Here is a 23,242-nt window from a genome sequence, read left to right as displayed (position 1 = left end):
ACTTAACATCTATGGTCATCAGTCCCCTAGAACTTAGAACTACTTAAACCTAACTAACCTAAAAACATCACAGGATTGACTTCACCATTATCACTCACAATTTATTTTCTTAAGTTCCCTCCCAGATAACGTATTTGCTACCTCGTTCCCTAGATTTCAGTAGTTACAGGGGCAACAGTCTGGATGATTGACTGTAACACTAACCAAAACGGCCTTGCCGTTGTGGTACTGCGAACGGCTGAAAGCGAGGGGAAACTACAGCCGTAATTTTTCCCGAGGGCATGCAGCTTTACTGTATGGTTAGATGATGATGGCGTCCTCTTGGGTAAAATATTCCGCAGGTAAAATAGTCCCCCATTCGGATCTCCGGGCGGGGACTACTCAAGAGGACGTCGTTATCAGGAGAAAGAAAACTGGCATTCTACGGATCGGAGCGTCTTGATCGCCTCTGTCTCGCTGGTTAGTACGCCGAACATTAAGCTATACGAGTAGGTTATCCTCAGTCACTCTGAAATAGTGAAATTATACAACTTTAAAACCCGCATCTCGTGGTCGTGCGGTAGCGTTCTCGCTTCCCACGCCCGGGTTCCCGGGTTCGATTCCCGGCGGGGTCAGGGATTTTCTCTGCCTCGTGATGGCTGGGTCTTGTGTGCTGTCCTTAGGTTAGTTAGGTTTAAGTAGTTCTAAGTTCTAGGGGACTTATGACCACAGCAGTTGAGTCCCATAGTGCTCAGAGCCATTTGAACCATTTGAACAACTTTAAACATAGCTGTGTGCAGCCGCCGTGAAAACATTTTTTATAGTAAAGACAGCCCACTGGTTGCAATGGATTTTATAGTCGAATTGACCACGGTTTCGACTCCTAAACTAAGTAAGTCTTCATCAGAATTTATATTACCTAAATAAGGGGGATATAAAGTTAGTCATTAATAAGAAAAAAAACAAGACAGTAATAATTAATATTCGTATGTAAAGATGTACTTACACACGTAAGAAGTTCAGCATAACAGCTCTCGTCATACAATTTAACACCAAAAAGGCCACGTCACATAATAAAACATCTTACGTAAAAGTTTTAGTGTCATTTCTAGTTGAAAATTGAAGATTGCCGCTAAGGGCTGCTTGTGTATACTGAAACAGGTGGCATCAGACTGGGTGGCGCGTGCGCCGGCTATACTACGATGTGGACATGAGGTGTCACTCCATCTAGCGATGAAAATTGGTAACATCTGCTTTACCTGATAGAAAGGTTACAGCAGTTTGTATAGCAGATGTGTCTACAACTTTTAAACATTTTATAGTATGAAGACATATTATAATTTAAAAGCAGTAAGAAAAAAAATTCAGTAATTTGTTACAGTAAAATACAGTAAGTGATTAAACTGCAATGACAGTACGGGGAGGAAAACAACATTTCAGAAAAAAACAAAAGGAGAAATTGACATAGATGAAAAATATCTTTTAAGGATCCTTCAGTAAAGGTTTGAAGAGTATGTATCTTACGACGAGAGCTGTTATGCTCAACTTCTAACGTATGTAAGTACATCTTTATATACGAATATTAATTATTACTGTCTTGTATTTTTCTTATTAATGACTAAGTTCGTATCCCCCTTATTTAGGTAATATAAATTCTGATGAAGACTCCCTTAGTTTAGGAGTCGAAAGCATGGTTCATTCAACTATAAAATCCATTGCAACTAGTGGGATGTCTTTACTATTAAAAAAATAGTGAAATTAGTCAATAGGATCATGAATAACTTTGTATCATGCATTAAGTATTACAGAGTTAGTTTGTTCTGAGAGTCAGCAATTTTTTTCTGTACAACTGTATCTTTCTCGGCAGGAGCTAATCACTGCTCGTGTTTCAGGGTGCGTGGGCTGTCCTACATGCCGGCCAATGGACATCCCCGAGCCACCATGCCGCGCGTGCTGCCTGGAGGGTGTCGAGGCCCCAAACAAGGAGGTGTCCATTCGCAAGTGGCTGGAAGAAGTTCCCGTGCCTGCAGCAGTGAGGACACAGCAGCTAGCCGGGAGGGACTCCATACAGCCTGATTCCCTCGAAGTCATCAGCTCATCGAGCACGAGCGATTCCAGAAGACAGCCGCAAGATCAATCTGCAGAGACAGGAAAATCACTATCTAACTCGGGGCAGAAAAAGTCGCAGCTGTCCTCTCCGCGACCACAGCATCAGGGAGTGAAGCCAAAGGCTCCACTGCACCCAAACTCTCCACAAAAGGACGATCCCAAAGCAACAAACACACAGCACACCGAAAGTGTTTCGAATGACACTACAACGCCAATGTCACCGCTCGCGAACCGCCAGAAAATGGTAGCCAAATTGATCGCAGAGACGGCTGCAAAATTTAATAAAAGCCCATCTGAACGAAGAAGTATTTCAAAGCCAGCACCAGTGCCACCAAAGCCCGTGTCTCCAAAAGTCCCTGATCAATCGGTACCGACTCCTCCGCCACTTCCTTCACCAACATCTTGTCCTGCCCCACCTCCAATGCCACCAGTAGTGCCACCAGAAGACAAAGAAAAACGGGTAAGCACGCCAAAACGCAAATCGCCCGCTCCAATGGAAACGAAACACCTGATGGACGCAGTCATCAAAGAACTCGTAGGCCAACGATCACAGGAAACGAGCAAGACTGCAGAAACACAGAATTCTCAGCTGTCGGGCAAGAGTAAGCTAAGGTCAAAACCATCTGTCAACAGTAGTTTTGAATCGGACAGTTTGGAGAGATCAGATACCCTCGGAGTTCACCAAATCGAAAACCGAGGATTCTCGACTCCCACTGATTACGGGGACGGAACACTCAGGAGCTGTCTAGGCTCCACTCTGCGGTCGAACCTTCCTCTCGAAGAGGAGATGACAATGAGAAATGAGGTATTTAATGTGAATACAGGAAGTACTACTATATCCAAGCTGAAACCTAAGCAGGTAACTCGCCCAGAAGATGACCACGAATACGAAGTCATCATGGCAAAAGATGATAAGAAATCTAGTAATGATGAGGAAAGGAGTGGGCGAGCGACAGAGTTCTCCAAAGTTCTGTGCAACGGCGGCGGCTACAGCCTCGTCAGCGAGGTATACGTCAATGATGGGTATAGTTATGACAGTGGTTCTCCATCGTCGTCACCGAAGTCGCGTGGTAGCACAGGCGGCCCCAAGATCAGGTATGACGAACCGGAGAAGCCCGGTCACCTCACAATAGAAGTAGAAGATTCGCCTGTGGAGTACGCTCCAGGAGACGACTCGGACAGTTTCGAGCCTGACACACTGGACAGAAAACCTAGCAGACAAGGGTCAACATCGGCAGGGGTCATAGAAGTGCCTGCAGCTGCGTCCCACGCGCCAGTACCTGCCGAATGCTACAGTGACTCTCTGGAGCGGCCGGCAAACATCCTGCTGCGCACGACGGGCAGCTTTCGTGCCGACTCTGCCAGCCAGACGGGATCTTTCGACGGTTACATGGCAGTGCAAGGAGATGACGAAGTTGCCTCCTTCTCCAGGGCCTTCGGCAGCCTGCGGGAGATTTACGAGGCGCGCCACCTGTACTACGGGCTGGAGCCGGCCGGCTCCGACCACTCTGCCGCCAGCGAGCCCGACTACTACGGCCTGGCCTGGAGGCGAACCAACGGCCCCCTGTTCGACGGCTTGCTGCTCAACCCGGGGTCGCGCCAGGCGCGCCGCCAGCGTGGGGCGACGTCGCCTCCGCCGCTGCCTCCCAAGGTGCTGTACCAGCAGCCGCCGCCCCCCAGACCAGTGATGCCACAGTCGCTGGTGCCTCCGTCCCTGCCGCCAAAAAACGCACCGTCCAGAAGCATCGCGCGGCCTCCGGACCCGGCCCGTAGGCCGCTGCCGCCGCTGCCGCTGCAGCGCCCCGGCTGCGCGCTCCCCCCGAACACCTCTGCCGGTGCTTCTGCAGACAGCCTCGACTCCTCCTCGCCGTCCGCGTCCTCTTCTCCTTCGTCACCGTCGTCTGACTGCGACGGGTACGAAGCGTTCTACGACGAACCTTTTGCCGGGTCCCTCACGGGGACGGACGAACGGAACAGGTCGGCCACCGGAAACCGATCCCACGGGAGGTCTGGCGCTCAAGACAAGAACCACACCACGGCTTCTGGCGGAGGCAGCACGCGCTCTTCTGTCATCAGGCCTGCGTCGAACGGGACAGACGTGTGCCACACTAAAGACTACGTACGTTTCATCAAGGTGCTACAACCAAGTTTTGTGTAAATCTGCAGGCTTTGGTGGCTGTTGTCACTGAAAATAAAATCTTCTGGGTTATTAGGCCGCGTCATGTTTCTTCTAAAATGTTCGACGTTTCGGCCCTCTGCTGGGATTTTCTTCAGGACCTTTTGGCGTCCACTACCAGTGTTCTAGCAGTAGCGGACACCAAAAGATCCTGAAGAAGATCCCAACAGAGGGGTCGAAACGTCGAACATTTTAGAAGAAACATGAAGCGGCCTAATAACCCAGAAGATTTTAACTTGAACCAAGTTTTCTGTTTGCATATTTATGAAAAGCTACGACTTCCTGTCAGACCAGGATTCTAAGCCGGAATCTTGCCTTTCGCTAAAAGTAAGTTCCATCTTGCTATGGACTGATTCACAGCCTGACTGCCAGTGGTTCCCCGATCTTGAAAGGTATAGAGAGTAATCGTTGATAACAACTGACTGAAGCTGTGACTCGGTCTATTAGGGGTGCTCCAGCAGTGTCATGATAGACCTATTATCAAACTAAACAAGTAGATATCGCAGTTAGTAACGCGCTGCAGATTCTAGTCCTGGATTAGGACCAATCTGTGTCATAAATGAAGAGTGGGAATGGAAAGTATGATATTGTCAAGTGAATGAAGAAAAGAATGTATCTCTGTTTCTATGTATAAGGGTTGGAGTTATAATGGTAGCAACTATTTATTTACAGCTCGTACAAAATAGATACGTGTTTCAAAGTTTTACTGACCTTCAAAGTAGTCACCAGCATTAAGTATAACCCGCTGCCAGCGATGAGGAAATCGTAGGATACTCTTAGCAGTGCCTGTTGTGTTGACAATTCGTGCGGCGCGGTCTATTGCAGCCGAATTTGTAGCAGTTCTGAAGCGAATGGCGTGAAGTGTTTCTTTCAGTTTAGAAATCGAGTTGAATTCACGAGGGCTTAAGTAAGGGGAGTGCAGTACGTGATATAGCACTTGGCAGCCCCATCAGCCAAACAAATCAGTAACAGCTTGCACTGTACGTGCCTGAGCATTGTCCTGCAAAATGATGGTCAGGTCCTGCAGAAAGTGTCATCACTTGTGACAGCAATCGTATCCAAAGGGCTAAATTCCGCTGAAAATACGAAAACTGTAAAGAAAAAGAGGAATAAAAAAAACAAGGAAACAGAAAAAGGCACAAAAAGATCACCAAATGGAAATAATAGTGAAGAGAAAAACAGAATGAAGAGCTCAATAAGAAAAATACGGCAAATTGCTCACCATGTTCAAAAGGTGCAAACATTGTATAAGACTACGAAAATAACTTTGATGAGTACGATGAGGGTGACTGTGCTGGCTGCGGTGAAAGCTATTACGAAACTTATAAAATTACGATTGGATTCATTGTGATGCCTCTTCACAATGTCAACATCTATTAATAAGTGTACCTGCTGTGATGAGAGAAAGATAGGCTAATTCTTGCACAAAACCAACAACTCATTAGAAAAGCCAGTGTTCAGTCAGGATTTATAATAAACTGATGTAATTGTTTTGGACTAAAATATTTAATAATATAGTTCTGTATGAAATTTTAATTCACTCTTTTCTTCATGTATAGCCATTTTTATATGGTCCATCTCTCCCAGTTGAGGGGTCAACCTCACCCGACAGCTATGAGAATATACATCAGTGGTCCATCTCACCCATAGAGACAACTGATGTATATTCTCATTTTATCTTACCTCTTGTACTGGAAGCGGCAGCGCGTCAGTAATGTGTTGTACCTAAGTTTATGTGACACTCTATTCGAATATGCCGTCAGAATCCAAAAACGGTGAAAAACAAATAAATTTTATGCTGAACAAAAATAATGGTCCAACTCTTCCGGACTTACCCTATTTGTGACTTGAAGAAGCACTATCAATGGTTACTCTCTCCTAAGAGCAGATCGTGAAACACGACGCGGAGGTGGTGTGGGTGCCTATGTTCGCTCTGATCTCAGACCTACTGTACTATGCACATCGGATGCAAAGGGCGAAGGAGAAGCAGAGTTCTTGTTTTTCGAAATAAACACATCAAATCAGAAACTGCTAATTGGAGTAATCTATAAACCTCCAAACGTCGGTGCTATGTCCTCCTTTCAGTCTGCCCTGTCCTCGCTCGTGACACTGTATGAACACATAATCATTATGGGCGACACAAACATCGACTTACAGTTAAAATCTCCCTCTGCAGAAAAACTAAGGAGACTGTTCCACTCCAATGATATGAGTTTAACACCGCTGGACCCAACTCACCACACGCCACACAGCCATACACTCATAGATATAATAGCAACAAAGCGACCAGATAAAATAATTCGCGCCAATCAGACATCCGTTCCAGGACTCTCTGCTCACGACGTGATATTCTTAAATTACTCAGTGCATACTACCAAAGAAAAATCTCACCTGGTAACCTACAGAAACCTAAAAAATGTTAACCATGACGCTCTTCAAAAGGATTGCTCAGACATCCCTTGGCATGATACAAGCAATGAACCGACTTTAGACGGAAAAATTCGGGAATTATGTCGCAAAATTATTACACTGTATGATAAACATGCTCCTCAACGCACTGTCAAGGTAAAGAGAGCTCCCGCTCCGTGGCTCACCACTGCATTACGCCAGTTAATGAATAAACGTGATGCAGCACATAGGGCCTTCAAGCGTAACCCAACTCCCGAGGCGTACGAAGCTTATAGGAAACTCCGAAATAGAACCAAGCAAAGCGTGAGGAATGCCAAAATCAGACATGCCCGCTCTGTCGTATGCGGTATAACAAAACCTGCTGCACTGTGGAAAAAGGTGCGCAGTTTCGGTATAGGGAAGCGAAGATCTGACGCTGTTTATCAAGCGTCTGCAGAAGAATTCAATGATTTCTTCTCAACAGCTATAAACTACCACGCAGCGACAAATTACCAGCCCCAAGATATCAATCTCTCGAGAGACAAGTTTTACCTAAAACATGTAACTACTGGCACAGTACACAAGACAATTATGAGAATCTCTTCCGAGGCAGTAGGAAATGATGGAGTGAGCATTGGCATGATTAAGAACATCGTAGACACTATTACTCCAGTTATCACAGACATCTTCAACCTGTCTCTTGTCAGTAGTACATATCCTACTGAGTGGAAGCAAAGTTTAATTCAACCTATATCCAAGACTGACAACCCTAAGTCGCCAGGTGATTACAGGCCGATCAGCATACTACCTGCAATATCTAAAGCCCTAGAATACATCGTCCATGAACAGCTGACGAATTACCTCAAAACTCATAACATCCACAACAAATATCAGTCAGGCTTTCGAAAGCACCATAGTACAGCAACTGCATTAATCAAAGTAACTGATGACATTAAACATGCTATGGACAGACGTGAAGCTAGCATCCTAACACTGCTTGACTTTAGCAAGGCTTTTGATACAGTTGATTTTGATATATTACTAATTAAAATGAAACAGCTGAATTTCTCAAACAGCGCTATACACTGGTTCGACAGCTACCTCAAAAACAGAAGTCAACAAGTCATTTGTGGGTCGGAAAAGTCATCATGGAAAAACGTGCGCTCTGGAGTTCCCCAAGGCTCCGTCCTTGGTCCATTACTCTTCTCACTGTACATTAGTGATATTTCTTCAGTGATTCACTCCTGCAACTACCATCTATATGCCGACGACATCCAACTGTACATAAGTGCAAGCCCCAAGAACATTGCTGACGCAGTAGCGAGTATGAACGCAGATCTTTGCTCTGTTTCTCGATGGGCACAGAACCTAGGTCTGAAACTAAACCCCAAGAAATCCCAGGTCATACTTATATCTCATCCAAAGTTAATCAGTCGGTACTTTCGCGAAACAGTCCCTCAAATACTCCTCAATGGTACCCAACTACCATACCAAAAAACAGTAAAAGACCTTGGAATAATCTTGGATGAACACCTAAACTGGGAAGAACAAACAGTCACAGCTTGCCGGAAATCGCTCTCCTCCCTACATGCAATTCAAAAATTTAGAAAAATATTTCCAACCCATGTTAAACAAAAATTAGTCCAAACACTAGTCTTGCCTAATCTTTACTACTGTGATGTAGTTCAACACGGCACAAATAGTGAAAATTCGAGATGCCTCGAGCTAGTGATGAATGCTTGCGTTAGATACGTATGCAATATACGGTTGTATGATCATATCAGTCCTTCATACTCCCAGCTAGGTTGGATACGCCCACATAAGGCACGCGATCTCCACACGATGTGCTTACTTCAACGATTTCTTAGCCACTGGTGCCCCCAATACTTATCTTCTCACATTAAACACCTATCATCATTCCACAGCCGCAATACCAGATCGGCTACATCTAGCATCTTGGCTGTACCTTTACATAACACAAAATCTTTCTCTGTGTCATTCTCCATCTCAGCCATACGACTATGGAACGCGCTCCCCTGTGATCTGCGTCTTATCCAGAACCACTTAACATTCAAGAGGGAACTCAAGACTTACATATTAGGGACGGTATAGCCACCATTGTCGTGCCCCTCTCATCTTTCTCTTTCTCCTCTCCATCATAGCTTCGAATTTTACCATTCTATTTCTCCTCCTCTAACTTATCTACCTTTTCTATATCTCTTTCACCCCATTCTATCGTCTTATGTCTCTGCTTGATGAGAATAACTCACAAGCTGCAAGAATATAACGAGAAAATTCCCAACTAGCAATAGGACTGACATTCATAAAAGAAAAAATATGTTCACTTTCCTATACATAGTCATTACTATTATTATTATTCTTGATTATTATAATTACTTTTTGATTGTTATAATTATCATTGTAGTACTTTTATAATCTCTAATTTTTTTCTGTAACATTCATACTGTATAACATGTTATATGTCCTTAATGTTCTGTAGAAACTGAAATTTGTTGAATCTGAGTATGCCTGGTTAGGTGTAAGAGAGGGCCTGAAGGCCCTAATCTTGCCAGGTAAAATAAATGCATAAATAAATAAATAAATATTTGGAAAAATTTTCAAAGGTTGAGAGAAGTGAGAGTGGCATTCTTCTGTTCCAGAATCCGTTTGATTGTAACATTGGTGATTTGCCACTTTAACTACAGTTGGCGCTCACTGATTTTCTAGCAAATGACTTCTTGAACGAAAAGCGGAGAGCAGCAAAACATATCGAATTTTACCGCTGCTTATCTAATTCTGAGTTCCCGAAACCGAAGCAATTTGCCGTTGATTTTGCACCTGTGTTTACAACAACTCATGTCTGTGAGCAAACGTTTTCGAAAATGGTGTGTGCTAAGTGAGCACATAGAACGAGATCGACTGATGATCATTTGAAAGCAATTCTCTTGATTGGATGCAGTGGTACAACACCAAACACTGATGATATCTTCAAAGCCAGAGTCAGTTACACAAATCTCACGAACATTTATTGCTGGTTAGTTTTTGAGATTCAATTATGTGCAGAATAGGTCTGACGTAACCAGCCTATTTCTTTGCTAATATCACCTTATTTGATAACTTTTGTAGTAAATATAGAAGTTCATTGTCTTTGTGTCTTTTTTGCGTGTGTGCATTGGTTGCCAGTCACCTGTGATTAAGGCGGAATGCTGAACTTAGTTTATCTTCTTTTTTTTTTCGCACAGCTTTCGATCTGCGGCCCACGCTCGTCATTTTGTCATTCATTCGGCTCGCTGCGAAGAAAGTTGGGAGACCTCTCTCATAAGGGATAAATTTACATCCAATTGTAACCGTAATTAGTTTCTGTATAACGTTTACAAAAGTTTTTCTTCTTTCATCACCTTTCCGTCAAACTTTAAGTTCATAATGTTAACCAAAAAGTTGACTGCACCAGTTGCGTAAGAGAGCGAGAGGATACCGAAAATCTTGCGCGTCACGCATGCGCTATAGCTTAGGAACGTTCGTAGGCCAGTTTGAGGTTGTTTTCATCTTGATTGACCGAAAGCGTTGCATATGAAGTTGTTCGTCTCGACTTCTTGAACCATTGTGTGACATTGTAAACAATCACCGTTTACACCCTGTACATATAGAACTCTACTTGGCCTACGTCCCAAGGGACCAGGCACTTGGTGCAAATACAACTAGTGGAGGCTACCATGGGCTTTATGAAATGAGTTTCCAGAAATCCGTCTGATTCGGTATTATTGACGAAATATCTTCATTGTCTTTAGTAGAATCGGAATTACGAAGAACCATTATGATTTGGAGCATAATTATGCTCTCCAGACCCCTACAGTTTCCTTGCACTGGAGGATTTTTCTTCTTTAAAAAATCAGTTACTGAATCATGCCTGTTTACGGTGAACTAACGACGCAGTTCGTAAAGCAACAACGAAGCTATGATATTATTCCTGAGACTTGGCGGCTGAAATGAAAACAGTTGTCTGTGTTACCATGTTATTTAACTGTGAGAACTTGTTGTAGAGATATAATATCTGTGAAATCCATATTACTAAATGGTTAACCCGGCTCATGGTGCGGAGTTCTAATTGCAGGTTTCCAGCCGAACGGCTTCAAGGGGCAATAAATTTTTTATTTGTGGAATTTCATATAATTATCGAGCGAATTCTAAAATTTAGAATGCTGTCATAATCTTCTCATTAAGAGGTACAAACTTATGTTAAGTGTCTGACTCAGTAAGACAAGTACTACAATTAGAAACCGTGTTGCGGCAGTGAAACTAAAGGCGCGGAAATCACCCACACTATATTCATTCAGTATTTGAGAATGAGAGTACTTCGCGATCTCCAATATAATTTCTACATACTTTCAAACCTATACTAAACTTTTCATCGCTGACATCCCCCACAAATTCATTGTTTTTGCTGTAAAAAGGCTTGGGTTTTAATTTATTACTTCTTTAGCACTGACTCTATTCGCAAAACATTTTGCAGACAGTATCCACGTACACCACTGATTTTATGTGTAAAATTGCATCATTGCATGACATATAGGTCAGGAGATACAACGTTTCAAACGCTGAAAAAGTAGCTTTTGCATAAAACGGAGCGAAAATTACCGAGACTGCGTTTATCCAGTGTTTCACAATGAGAGCACTTAGCGACTTCCAATAAACTCAAAACACAAATTCGGCCCTTTTTCTAAGCGTTTTCTCGTTTCCATAATTAAGATCCAACATTTAAGACATTAACTCATTAGTAAAGTAGTCAGACGTTTGAAACCGTTAAATACATGGCAAAAAATGGTTCAAATGGCTCTAAGCACTATGGGACTTACATCTGAGGTCATCAGTCCCCTAGAACTTAGAACTACTTAAACCTAACTAACCTAAGGACATCACACACCTCCATGCCCGAGGCAGGATTCGAACCTGCGACCGTAGCAGTCGCGCGGTTCCGGACTGAAGCGCCTACAACCACTTTTTTTCCCTTTATTAAAACAACCATATATGTACATAAGCACAAAAGCCAAATAATGAAGTGCTGGAACTGTTTCAACTCGAATTGTATCCTACAATAGACTGAAGAACACATTTCAATATAGCGCCATTTGTAAGCTTACAAAATAGATCAAAAACAGTAAACTCACAATAGCCTCTTCAGTCCAGACAGAGACATAGAACCAAACCGCAAACATACATATAATTGACTGTCTTAACTAGAATCGACCACCACGGCCGGCTAAATACGAGTACATGGCAGTCTGATACTATAAAGAACCGTGGTTCTTACTTGTTTACTTGTTACTCGAGAAGTTGAAGACCTATTTTTTCGAGAGGGCATATCGTGACAAAACTGGGTCAGCATATTTTTAGAAAATAAATAAAAATACTTTTATTAAACTAAATGCAAAATGCATATGCCATTTTAAAGAGGAAGGTCTCTAATATTTTAGTACAAGAAAATGAAATTTGTCGTTTATTGGTTTGGCTCGCCTTGGCATTAGGTTCTGTTTTGCCGAGTGTATGTAGGCTATTACTAGGCGGACAACTTCACCAAAACGGGCGCTTTGTTATCTACAGCGCGGAGAGGCGGCCGGGCACAGGGGTAGCTGCGACGCCAGGCGTCGCTCTAGCGGCCCTCGAGAGTCGGCGCGCCCGCGCAAGTCGACGGCGGACGTGCCCCGGAGGCGGCGTCGGATGCTGCACGGCCCCGAGGATTCGGGCTACCTGAGTACCGACTCCAGCGAGTGCCCTGCCCACTGCAGCGCCGTCGCCAGGGCTGGATCGCGCCCGCGCTGCGCTTCTGACGCCGACGTCGACGGCGGCGGGGGTGGTGGTGGTGGCGACGGCGGCGGCGGTGACGTTGCCAGCGAGTCGGGCGCGGAGAGCGTCGCCACAGACTCGTTTATGTTCGGCCGAGCTCGCCCGTTACCGTCGGCAGCCGGCGCCAGGGATTCCCCGGCGCAACGCGGCCGTGGCGACCGATTTCGCCACAACAGGCGCAGCAGTGCCGGCGGAGGGCTGCGCTAAAAATCGCAACTCAGTGGAAAGAAAAAGTTTCAAGTGTGCGGTAACCATTTCTCATACTACTCAACCCTCTGTGAGATTTCAGATTCTAAGCAGTGTCAGCAAAGAGCTGTGCTGGCTAGTGTCAGAAATACAGAAGTTGCCAAGATCCTCTGGGCAATATTCACATTGTACTTATCTGTAGGCTTTGCGATACACATTAACATGTAGTACCTGCCTCAAAACGCAAAAATGGGAAGTACATGTACACGTCTACTGGAGTGGTTAGCAGCCACATTTGTGGTTATCTCCCAGATCTTCAGTGTGCCTGCCTGCCTACTATTTGGTTCCATGTTCACAGAGCTCCCCATGTCCATGGCAGTATTTAACTGCGTCCTGCACCAAATTTTACATCACCTGGGTAAAAAGTCTACAGTGTCACTAGTTGTATTTCAGCTGTATTTGAGGGATCAGAACAGAACCTCAGCCTAAATCCACACAAAAACTGCAGTGGCTGGTACTATGAAAGACTCTCTTATACATTGCAAGGAATCAAAGACAATTACAATCCTTTTATCCCAAAAATCACCACAGTGAACACTCTGACAAGAAAAGGCTAAACAGGCAAGAATATCATCACACAAAGACAGAAGAAGTAAGCATGAAACAGTCATCTCATATTTGTACTATTGTAATTAATACAGACTTGTATCAAGTCTCATTTTCAATTACTAGTATCAGTGGGGAAGTTGTACTTTTACCTTCCAAACAATATTTTTAAAAACCGTACTTTGACATTCCATTATCCTGCATTATTTTTAATGCTAGAACAGAGAGTCAGAGGGACTTTAGACATGATCTGTAGCTCAAAGCCAAATTGTACAAGAGAAGTAATATGTATGAAAAGCCGTAAAATGGTGCATATTTTACAACAGATTGTCTATTTTACTTATCTGCATGATCTTGTTCCTTTTATTCTCCGTTCACAACTTGCAAGTTACATATTAGCCACTAGCAACGAGTCACTAGTTTTGTACATTATGTGTTGCAAATTTAGTTATTAGTTCTATGAATCTAACTGCATTACACCGTCATTTTTATCTGATTCAATAGATTTGAAGACTTTTCCAATTTTTGTTGAACTTTCATATGATTACTCACTACCTGAATCATCATAAAGTACTGAAAGTACTAAATAATTTCAAGTAATTTTTTTACTGCTATAATATCTTTCCTGCAGCATCAGAGCAACAACTTAACAAGAAAATTTAGGTAGTTTCTCATTCCTGTTTCATGGCATGAAATTATCTAAGCAGCCAATCATCTAACAAAGTAATTACTACATTTACTTCAAGAATATTAACTCAAAAATAAACTTAATTATTGAATAAGATCACTGTAGTACAATGTGTTGGTAAATTCTGTTCAAAATTATTCTCTGAAACAAATTTCTTGTATTAAATAACCAAAAAGGAATATTTGTTAAAGTAATAATTGCTCATCAAAAATCAAATGTTGAATAAAACACAACAAAAATGCAACAAAAGAAAGCTTTTAATAATAACAATTATATTTCATCTATGTTTTGATGAATGGTTTCAACAATCACTGCTTTGACTAAACCCCAAGTAACAATACATATGTAAATAAATATAGCTGAAACACTGATACACAGGTGAAAAGGTCTCTCTCAATGTGTTCTGTATCTTGTAAATAGTATGCTGTTTCACATACTGATGCCAAAGTGATGTCTTACTTTTTTAGTAGGCTAAATTTAATCAAAGGTAATTACTGTAACATTATTTAATATGTAACACATCAGTATATACTTATTTTTTCCATGTGTTCTTTATGTTAAATGAATTTATGATTGTTGAGGCAGTTAATATTTGAATTATAAGCCAAATGCCTTTTCCATAAGGCAGTGTTTAAGTACCATGAAGGCCGAATGTGCAATTTTGTAAATAACAGATACCTTAAAGTTGTTAATATTTTTGTTGTATCAGTTGAGTGTTATCATAAAATGTTGTTATTGTTTTGTTAAACTCTATTCATTGTTGATAATGTTATTATTACCCCTAGCATAGTTGTAGTGTGTTTTTCATACGAATACCTACTCAGATAATTGAGTCTTCAACTATATCTTGTCTCTGCATGTAAAATAAAGACGTTTCCTAAGCCAAAGGTGGGAATGCATAGAGCAGATAAGAAGATAATCATCTGTTTTTTGAGGAATTGTATACTAATTTTGATGGCTCTGTATTTTTCAACAATTCACCCATGATAGATATCTAGTACAACATATTTTTGGTGACCTATTTATGTCACATAACTGAAATATTGACGCTTTCTGTGACAGCCTCCATTGTGATAAGCAGGAAAGCCAAAGATTAACAAAGAGATGACTGGGATTCACACAAGTACATGATGTAATGATGCCTCATGTGACCATATATTACACCAATTTTATGATTGAGTGTATTATCACTAGCCTCATACAAATGTAAAATAGTGTGTATACTTCTGGGAAGTTTCTCTCTAACTGGTGCCTAATTCTGCACACGTATTAGTAAATAATCTCTGCTGTTGTTAAAACTGATAAAATACATTCCGGTATCTGTGTCCTCGTGGATAACTGACTGCAGGTAATCTGAAATATGGTCTAAAATCTACGTCTACTCTAACAATTTTTTATGCTTATCTTTTGTGATACATCTAAAAGAATCAGCAATGGTAAAACACAGCTCTTTGACTAAAGACAAAATCTTGTTTGACTAGAAATAGGCTAGCAAACATTTTATCTCATTGGGACTCTGATATCAAAGATGCCACTGAAATTAAATTGTATGTTAACAATTACAACACTGCATAAACAATCAGTTATGCTTAGAAGCAGATGGTTGCCACTGAGAGATTACAGGATTGGGCACTATGATTAGACCGCGATGAAAAGAGTTACGGTGTGGGAAATGCACCAACATGAGTAGTGATATAATTTCTTATCACAGGAACCATCATTACCTCATTTACATATATTGATCTATCATCTCTTTGATAGTCAGCATCACAAAGACATTGGGGGATACTGTCAAAACTTCAAAACTTATGTGACATTGATTCAAGATGTTTTCCAAGAGCATTTCACATTAACATTGCAAGTTTGTTTCAATGAAACAATGTTTTATACACATAAAACTAAATCATGAAGACTCTTCTTAAAATATGTAGAATTGGGAAGAAGGGAGTAAAATGTGAACAATTTACAAGTGGATGCAGAAAGAAGCAGACAAAATACATTGTTAATAGAAAAACAATACATTGTCTTACAACCAAATGCCTATTGCTTATTGTTTCTAAAATAATAGTCTTATTCTCAAGGTTGTAGTACATATGAACAATCTGATCTTCATTTAATAGATGGCTAGTTTAATGTTCTCCATTTTACTTGCATTGCTCTGGATCAATCCATCAGGCTCCTATCTGTTTTAAGGAATAACAAAAGGAAAATTAAAAACATTAGCTCTCTAATGAATAAAGTAACTTGGGTGTAGTGAACTAACCAAAGATGAGCTGTAGTGGTGTGATCCATGTGCCAGTATGAATGTCACATGGCAAAGTAGCAGTCTTGCATCAGCTGCACTCAGTCTCCAGGTTTGACTTTTGTGTGCTGATTGGAGGAGATATGATTTTGCTAACTTTATCAACTTCAGCAGCATTGTTTAATGCAAAATTAACTGTATATGACTTAAACATTCTAATATCAATTGTCTATCTACAATCCTAATTTCATCATCACTTTGCTAAAACTGGGTTTTTCCCACTGTTACACTTTTCCTTCACTTAATTCTTAACCATAATTAGTGCAAGACCATCTACTATCAGTAACATACGAAATGTAGACAGTTTGTGTGAAGGAATTACAAGTGCCTCTTCATGTTCTCCCTGCTGGATTTGGAGTATAACTCTCATCACCAGAAATGTATCAAAGAAAAACAAAGAGAGATGAAATCTTCCAGATTTTGTCACTAGATTGTGCACTAATTGTCTCAGATAAAATCTGAAATCTGTTTCAAATGTCTGATGAATATAGTACTGGAAGTCCTGGTTGAATGTAAAGAAAGTAACGATAACAACTCACCAAATAGTAAAGGGCTGAGTCACTGAAAAGCAGCTAACAGGACACACACACACACACACACACACACACCTCTGCACAGTTATAGAGTTCTGTGAGTGTGTATGTGTGTGTGTGTGTGTGTGTGTGTGTGTGTGTGTGTGTGTGTGTGTGACTCAACTCCTCACAATATAGTGAGTTGTAGCCTTTACTCCTTAAATTACATGAAATGTCTCTTGGATGTACATTATGAGGGGATGTTCATAATAGTCAGTATATCAGCAGTGGTGTTGAAAATAAACCCACTTTTCCCTTTGGTGCTATTTAAGAGTAGCAAGAGAGTAGTAACACATTACAGCCTTATATCCTTCCTGATACTAATGGAAGAACTAGTAGGTAGAAAAAACCATATTTTTGCATTTTCTAATGAAAACTCCATTACTTGGTGCTTCTTTCTTATTGACCTGCATGGAGTCAAAAAAGATAGATGAAATGTCTTCCTGTTTCTGCCAATGCATTCTGGTACCATTAGAATCACTGTCGAGTTTGGGGTACTGACCATAAAGGGGAAGGAAGTGGGAAAAGCTGTAACTCTTAGGTGAGATATTGCAGCAAGATGCTGGCAATAACATAGTATTTAGCTCAGATGAAGCACACTCAAGAACTGATATAACAGTATATGTGTGGTGCACTTGTACATATGTGTGTGCATGTGCATGAGTGCATGTGCAAGGTTTGTTTGTGTGTGTGTGTGTGTGTGTGTGTGTGTGTGTGTGTGTGTGTGTGTGTGTGTGTGTGCTGTGCCAGCAATACATGTTTTTGATGTGGCAGTTTTAAGTTAGTTCAAAATGATGTATCTGGTGTATGGTTGTCTAAAATTTCAAGTGAATTTAATATGTACACTCGTTAATATTTTGTGTAATTTTTAGTAAACTGTAATGAATGGATTGTTAGATTATATATCTGGTAAGGGAACAAAAAGTGTCCTAGAAAGAGCTGTATCAATTTGTTCATCAAAAATTATAATTAAAATAGAGAACAGCCGTTTTACTTCAAATAATTGTTCTATTTTCAGAATCATGCCATGCTTCTTTGTACCTGTCCACTGTATAAAGACATAAAAATCTGATGAATAATTTTGTATTACAACATTGGAGGATACGTGATGTCATGGTGCCTTTATAATACTGCAAAATATACTAAAAATTTGTAATTGTTCTTTTTGTATTTTCCTCAACAACCTGAAGTGACAATCTGTGGATTTGGGTATTGCTTGCATATGCTATAATTCAAACCATTGAACAAATCTGGAGGACTCTGATACATCAGTGTTGCACTGCAGTTATGGTAGATATTTAACTGATATGGTGCTATGTTTTGCATATGAGCAGCATCACAGGAAAAAAGCCTTGACATTTGTGAAATTGATATGAACAGTTACTTTCCTTTAGCATTACAATGACAGAACAGTATTAACTCCATTTTAACAAAATTTCATTTATCTTTGCACATAAAATTAGATCAGGCATTTCCAGAAAAGAACCAATTGCAAGTCATCTTTTTGCTGTCTCTACTCTTTCACTTCCAAATATAGTAAATTTTTCATTGTCTGCTTGTTCATAAGCAATCTTAAAGACAAATACAATTTCTATGACACAGGTTTGTACTTTAGCCCATGGTGGCTCCACAGAATTGTGATTTTGTATTACAGTAATATGTGCTCTTATTCATTTTATGATCTGAAATTTTCGGTAACCTCTGTTTATACTTGTGTAAATATTATAGCTCCTCCTATAAGGCTTCTATCTTGCACAATAATATTCTCCTGATTTTAATAGTTCGTTGTATAATTATTTTATCAGGAATACTTCTGCAGGGTTAAGAACTATTGACAGTTTAAATTTAGAAAAAATTTAACTAAGGGATTTAAGCTACAAATTGTGTTACAAAGTACTTAAACATTAACTTCTTTTGTCAACCCATGGATCACTCCACTCCATTCTCTGTACCAATGGCCCAATGTTGTCTCCTTCAAAATAATCTCACAATGAAACAGATGACAATATCCATATTTGTAATCATTCTGCATGACTCAAAACATATACTACTGGAAGAAACTTTGTAATTCTTCATAATTCCATGAATTATTGCTGTACAGAATTCCCAGATACATATTCTGAGCCTGGAGTCATCTAAAAGCACCAAACAGCAAAAGAACCTTATCTTTCTGCATCTGCAGCTACATCTGCACTTATACATTGTGAACCACTGTGAAGTGCATGGCAGAGGGTACATCCCACTGCACAAGATATTAGAACATTTTCCTGTTCCATTCACATATGCAGTGTGGGAAAAATGATAGTTTAAATGCCTCCATGGATGATGTAATTAATCTAGAAATCTCCTCAAGAAACCTATCGGAGTGATATATAAGGAGTTGCAGTATATTCCTAGAGTCATAATTTAAAACTGGATATTGGAACTTTGTTAACTTTCTTGGAATAGTTTCCATGCACCTACATGAAACTGCCATTTCAGCCACTTCAACATCTCAGTGACGCTCATACATGGGCAATTCAAACATCTGACCAGATTCAGATTCTTTATTTCCACTGACCATATACAGTAGAATAGGCTTTTACAGTGATGGTAAGATACAAATATTGTTCACGTTACACGTAAAAATTATGTATCTTATATACAGCTAGAATCTTAATTATTAATACCAATATTGTCAATATCATAGAAGTATTTTATATGATAACATGGGTTTTTTGTTAGCCAGTCATATAATTTTATTTTGAACTTTTTAAAAGGTAAGGATTGAGCAGCAAGAGGAAATTTGTTAAACATTTGGAGGGCATTTACTTTATGGGAATTTCCTTTTATTGCTAGCCTGTGCTTGGAATTTCAATGTTTGCCTTATTTCTAGTAACATGTTTGTGGATTGTTTCCTTGACAATACATTCTTTAATGTTATTCCTGCCAAAGAGTGCAGCCTCATAGATATACAGATTCACCACTGTTAGTATCCTAAGCCTGGGAGAAAGCGGACGACAGTGTCATACAAGACTAGGCAGCATCACACATTATGCAAAAAAATTTTTTTGGGGCTTTTAAGATGTTGCTGTTATGAGGAGAATGTCCCCTAGATGAGTAGGTCATATGGTATATGTGATTGAAAGAGTCCAAAATATGCTATACGGAGATAATTATTATTGACCATATCTCTCAGTTTCCACATGAGGTAGGTCACTCTTGAGGGGTTTTTTTGCGGATTTGGCTTATATGCTCTTCCCAAGTTAGTTTGGCATCAATATGTACTCCGAAGAGCTTGACACTTTTATTTTCTATATTCTTAGATAATCCTAACGTAAGATTTTGGGTTTTGTCTGAATTACACACTAGTTTATTGGTTGCAAACCAATTTAATGCAGAGTCAAGAGTTTCTTGTGTAATCTTATAAAGGGTTGGGATGTCATGGTGTGAAGTAGGCAGAGTTGTATCACTTGCATAGCAGATAACAGACCGTGATACAGAATGGGACAGGTCATTGATAGCCACAATGATAAAAAGGGTGCCGAGGACAGAGCCCTGTGGTACACCCTTACCAATTTCTACTAATGGGGAATGCTTATTTCTAATTGAGACAAACTGTCTTCTGTTGGTCAAATAGGAAGAAATTATTGCTAACATAGATTTTTGTACACCATAATACTCCAGTTTTGTTAATAATATGTTAAAAGGAATGCAATCAAAAGCTTTACTTAGATCACATAATACAAGTGACACCATCTTCTAATTTTCAGAATCTGTTAAAGTCTGATCAACAATTTCCAGAACAGCTGCAGTGGTATTTTTACCTAGCCTAAATCCATATTGATTGTTGCAAAGAAAAATAACTGCTCAATTGAAAGTACATGTGTGATTCAATTATTTTTTTAAATATTGGCGCAATAGATACTGCTCGGTAGTTCTGGGGGAGTTGTTTATCACCCTTTTTGAATATGGGGATAATTTTTGAGATTTGTAGCAAATCTGGAAAAACTCCATTTCCTAAACATCTGTTAAAAATAAAGCTTAGTGGTTTACTTATGAGGTGGACTGTTCTTTTAACAACATAACTGAACATCCAGTAGCAGTCCATGCATTTGGAATTTGATAATTTAGCAACAGTTTTACTAATTTGATCAGGCATGATATTCTTCCAGTGAAATAAAGGTCCTTCAGACAGCTGGAGATGAAGCAGATCCCTTGCAGATGTGCCTGTAGTATCTGAGTTCTCTGACTGATTTGACAAAGTAGTTGTTCAGTTCTCCTGGGTTAAGTAGACTTTGACATACTTGTCTGGAAGAATTATCTTGTCTAATAACTTCCCATGCTGCCTTACACTTATTTGGAGCACCTTCTATATACCTTTCATAGCTGCTTTTTTGGCTTCTCTGAGCTTAGCTTTGTAATACTTTTTATTTTTAAGGAAAGCATTGCAGACCATATCCCTCTGTTCAGACCCTTGATTGTCCTTGTTTTTGTATGTTCGATACAGTATGAGCACTTTTTCTCCAATTCCTGCTGGTTCTTTTGTACACCAGTTTATTTTTGTAATTTTACATTTAACTGAGGACCTAACTTTTATTAATGGGGAACAGGAGTACCATATGTCTCTATATTTCTTAAAGAAAGCTTCAAAATCATTTTCAACTCCTGTTTTTCCTGGATGACACATGAACAGAGTCCCAGTTTGTGTCCTTTAACTTGTTAATAAATGACATAATGTGCTCCTCTCTCTTACCCCTTTCACATGCCACATTAAATTCATTGGAATAAGATGGTTTATTATGATAAAGTGTTAAAAACAATGGATCATGATCTACAAAAAACACTATCAGCCAAGCTAACCATATATTCTTCTCTATGCAAATTAACAATAATATTGTCTAGGCATGCATCATTATGAGTAGGACACTGGTTAGTGCAGTGCAAGTGTAAAGATCTTAATATATTTAAAAATATTCTGGAGTCTTTGCCTTGAATTTCCCATTTCAATACTAAAATCACCACAAATAACATTGTTTGTTTTAAACTTAAAAAGTTTCATAACTACTAGTTCAAAGTGTTCAAAGAAAACATTTATGTCTCAATTTGGAGACCTATACAGAGTAACAATTATTATGTTTTCTTCAGTCAATCTTATACAGCTAAACTCTGCATTTACTTCTGAACAATATAGTGTTATATCTAGTTTTGAAAATTGTTTGCCATGCTTGATATAAATTCCAACACTCCCATTTTTTCTGTTTCTCCTGCACATTTTATCAGCTAAAACATATCCTTGATAAACAAAACTGTCAACTTGATTTTCTGTTAGCCAGTGTTCTGACACACATATCACATCTACATCCTTAATGTTACAAAAATGTTCTAATTCTAACAGTTTATTTCTTAAACAATAAATATGGACTTGCAGTGACCTTAATATTTTGTCATTCTTTTCATTCTCAAGTGAGCATTCATCTGCATGTGGCAAATCAAAATTGCACACATTGTTTCTGACTAAGTTGGAGTTGCTAGAATATTTACTTTTGCTAAAAAAGCATTTTCACCAATGCTCTTGGTATATGTCACTGTTTCCTCATGTTGCATGTTAAATTCTAAAGATACATTACTTTTGTCTTTCAAAGGTATAACATGCTTTATATCTCGTAGCATGTTTGATTTTGCAAGAACTATATTCAAGATCTTGCAACAACAAATGCTTTTCCCAGTCTATTGAAGTGCAAACCATTTGTTCTGCCCCTCTCTGATTATGTTTAATATCCCCTACTAGACATCTCTGCTATGGGTCCCACACACTTAAGCAATATTCTAGGATGGTTTGCATGAGTGATTTGTGAGCAATCTCTTTTGTAGATTTATTGCAGTTCTCTAGTATTCTACCACAAAACTAAAGTCTGTTACCTGCTTTTCCTACAATTGAGGCTATGTGAATGTTCCACTTCTTGTACTTTCTAAGTGCAACATCCAAGTGTTTATGAGTTCACAGATTCTAGCTGTGAGTAACGAATATTGTATTTATAGTATACTATTTCCTTTTTCATATTGCGAACTGCACAGTTTCACATTTTTGAACAATTATATCATTTAAAGCAGTCATTGCACAACTTCAAAATCTTATCGAGGCCTGACTAAATATTTGTACAGCACTGTTCAGACTGTACTTCACTGTAGATAGCTGTATCATCTGCAAAAAGTCTGAAATTACTACTGGTATTGTCCACTAGATCACTAATATACAACATGAACAGCAAGGAACTCATACACTTTCTGGGGTAATCCTGAAGTTACTTCTGCATCTGTTGATAAGTCTCCATTCAAAATATCATGCTGCATCCTCCCTACCAACAAATCCTCAATCACACATTTTGCCTGATACCCCATATAATCTTACTCTT

General features: G+C 39.7%; 1 protein-coding gene across 1 annotated transcript in view; it reads left to right on the top strand.

The window, feature by feature from the left end:
• Positions 1–23,242, top strand: part of LOC126088415 (uncharacterized) — a 218,553-nt gene that overhangs the window by 43,427 nt on the left and 151,884 nt on the right. Inside the window, exons 7-8 of the mRNA XM_049906555.1 lie at positions 1,872–4,207; positions 12,251–12,500. Coding sequence (XP_049762512.1) covers positions 1,872–4,207; positions 12,251–12,500 — 2,586 coding nt within the window. The remainder of the gene's footprint in view (positions 1–1,871; positions 4,208–12,250; positions 12,501–23,242) is intronic.

Source organism: Schistocerca cancellata, chromosome 6 (genome assembly GCF_023864275.1).
Source record: "Schistocerca cancellata isolate TAMUIC-IGC-003103 chromosome 6, iqSchCanc2.1, whole genome shotgun sequence".
Classification (NCBI taxonomy): Eukaryota; Metazoa; Arthropoda; class Insecta; order Orthoptera; family Acrididae; genus Schistocerca; species Schistocerca cancellata.
Note: the sequence above shows the minus strand (reverse complement) of the source record. Positions and strands in the feature narration are given on the sequence as shown.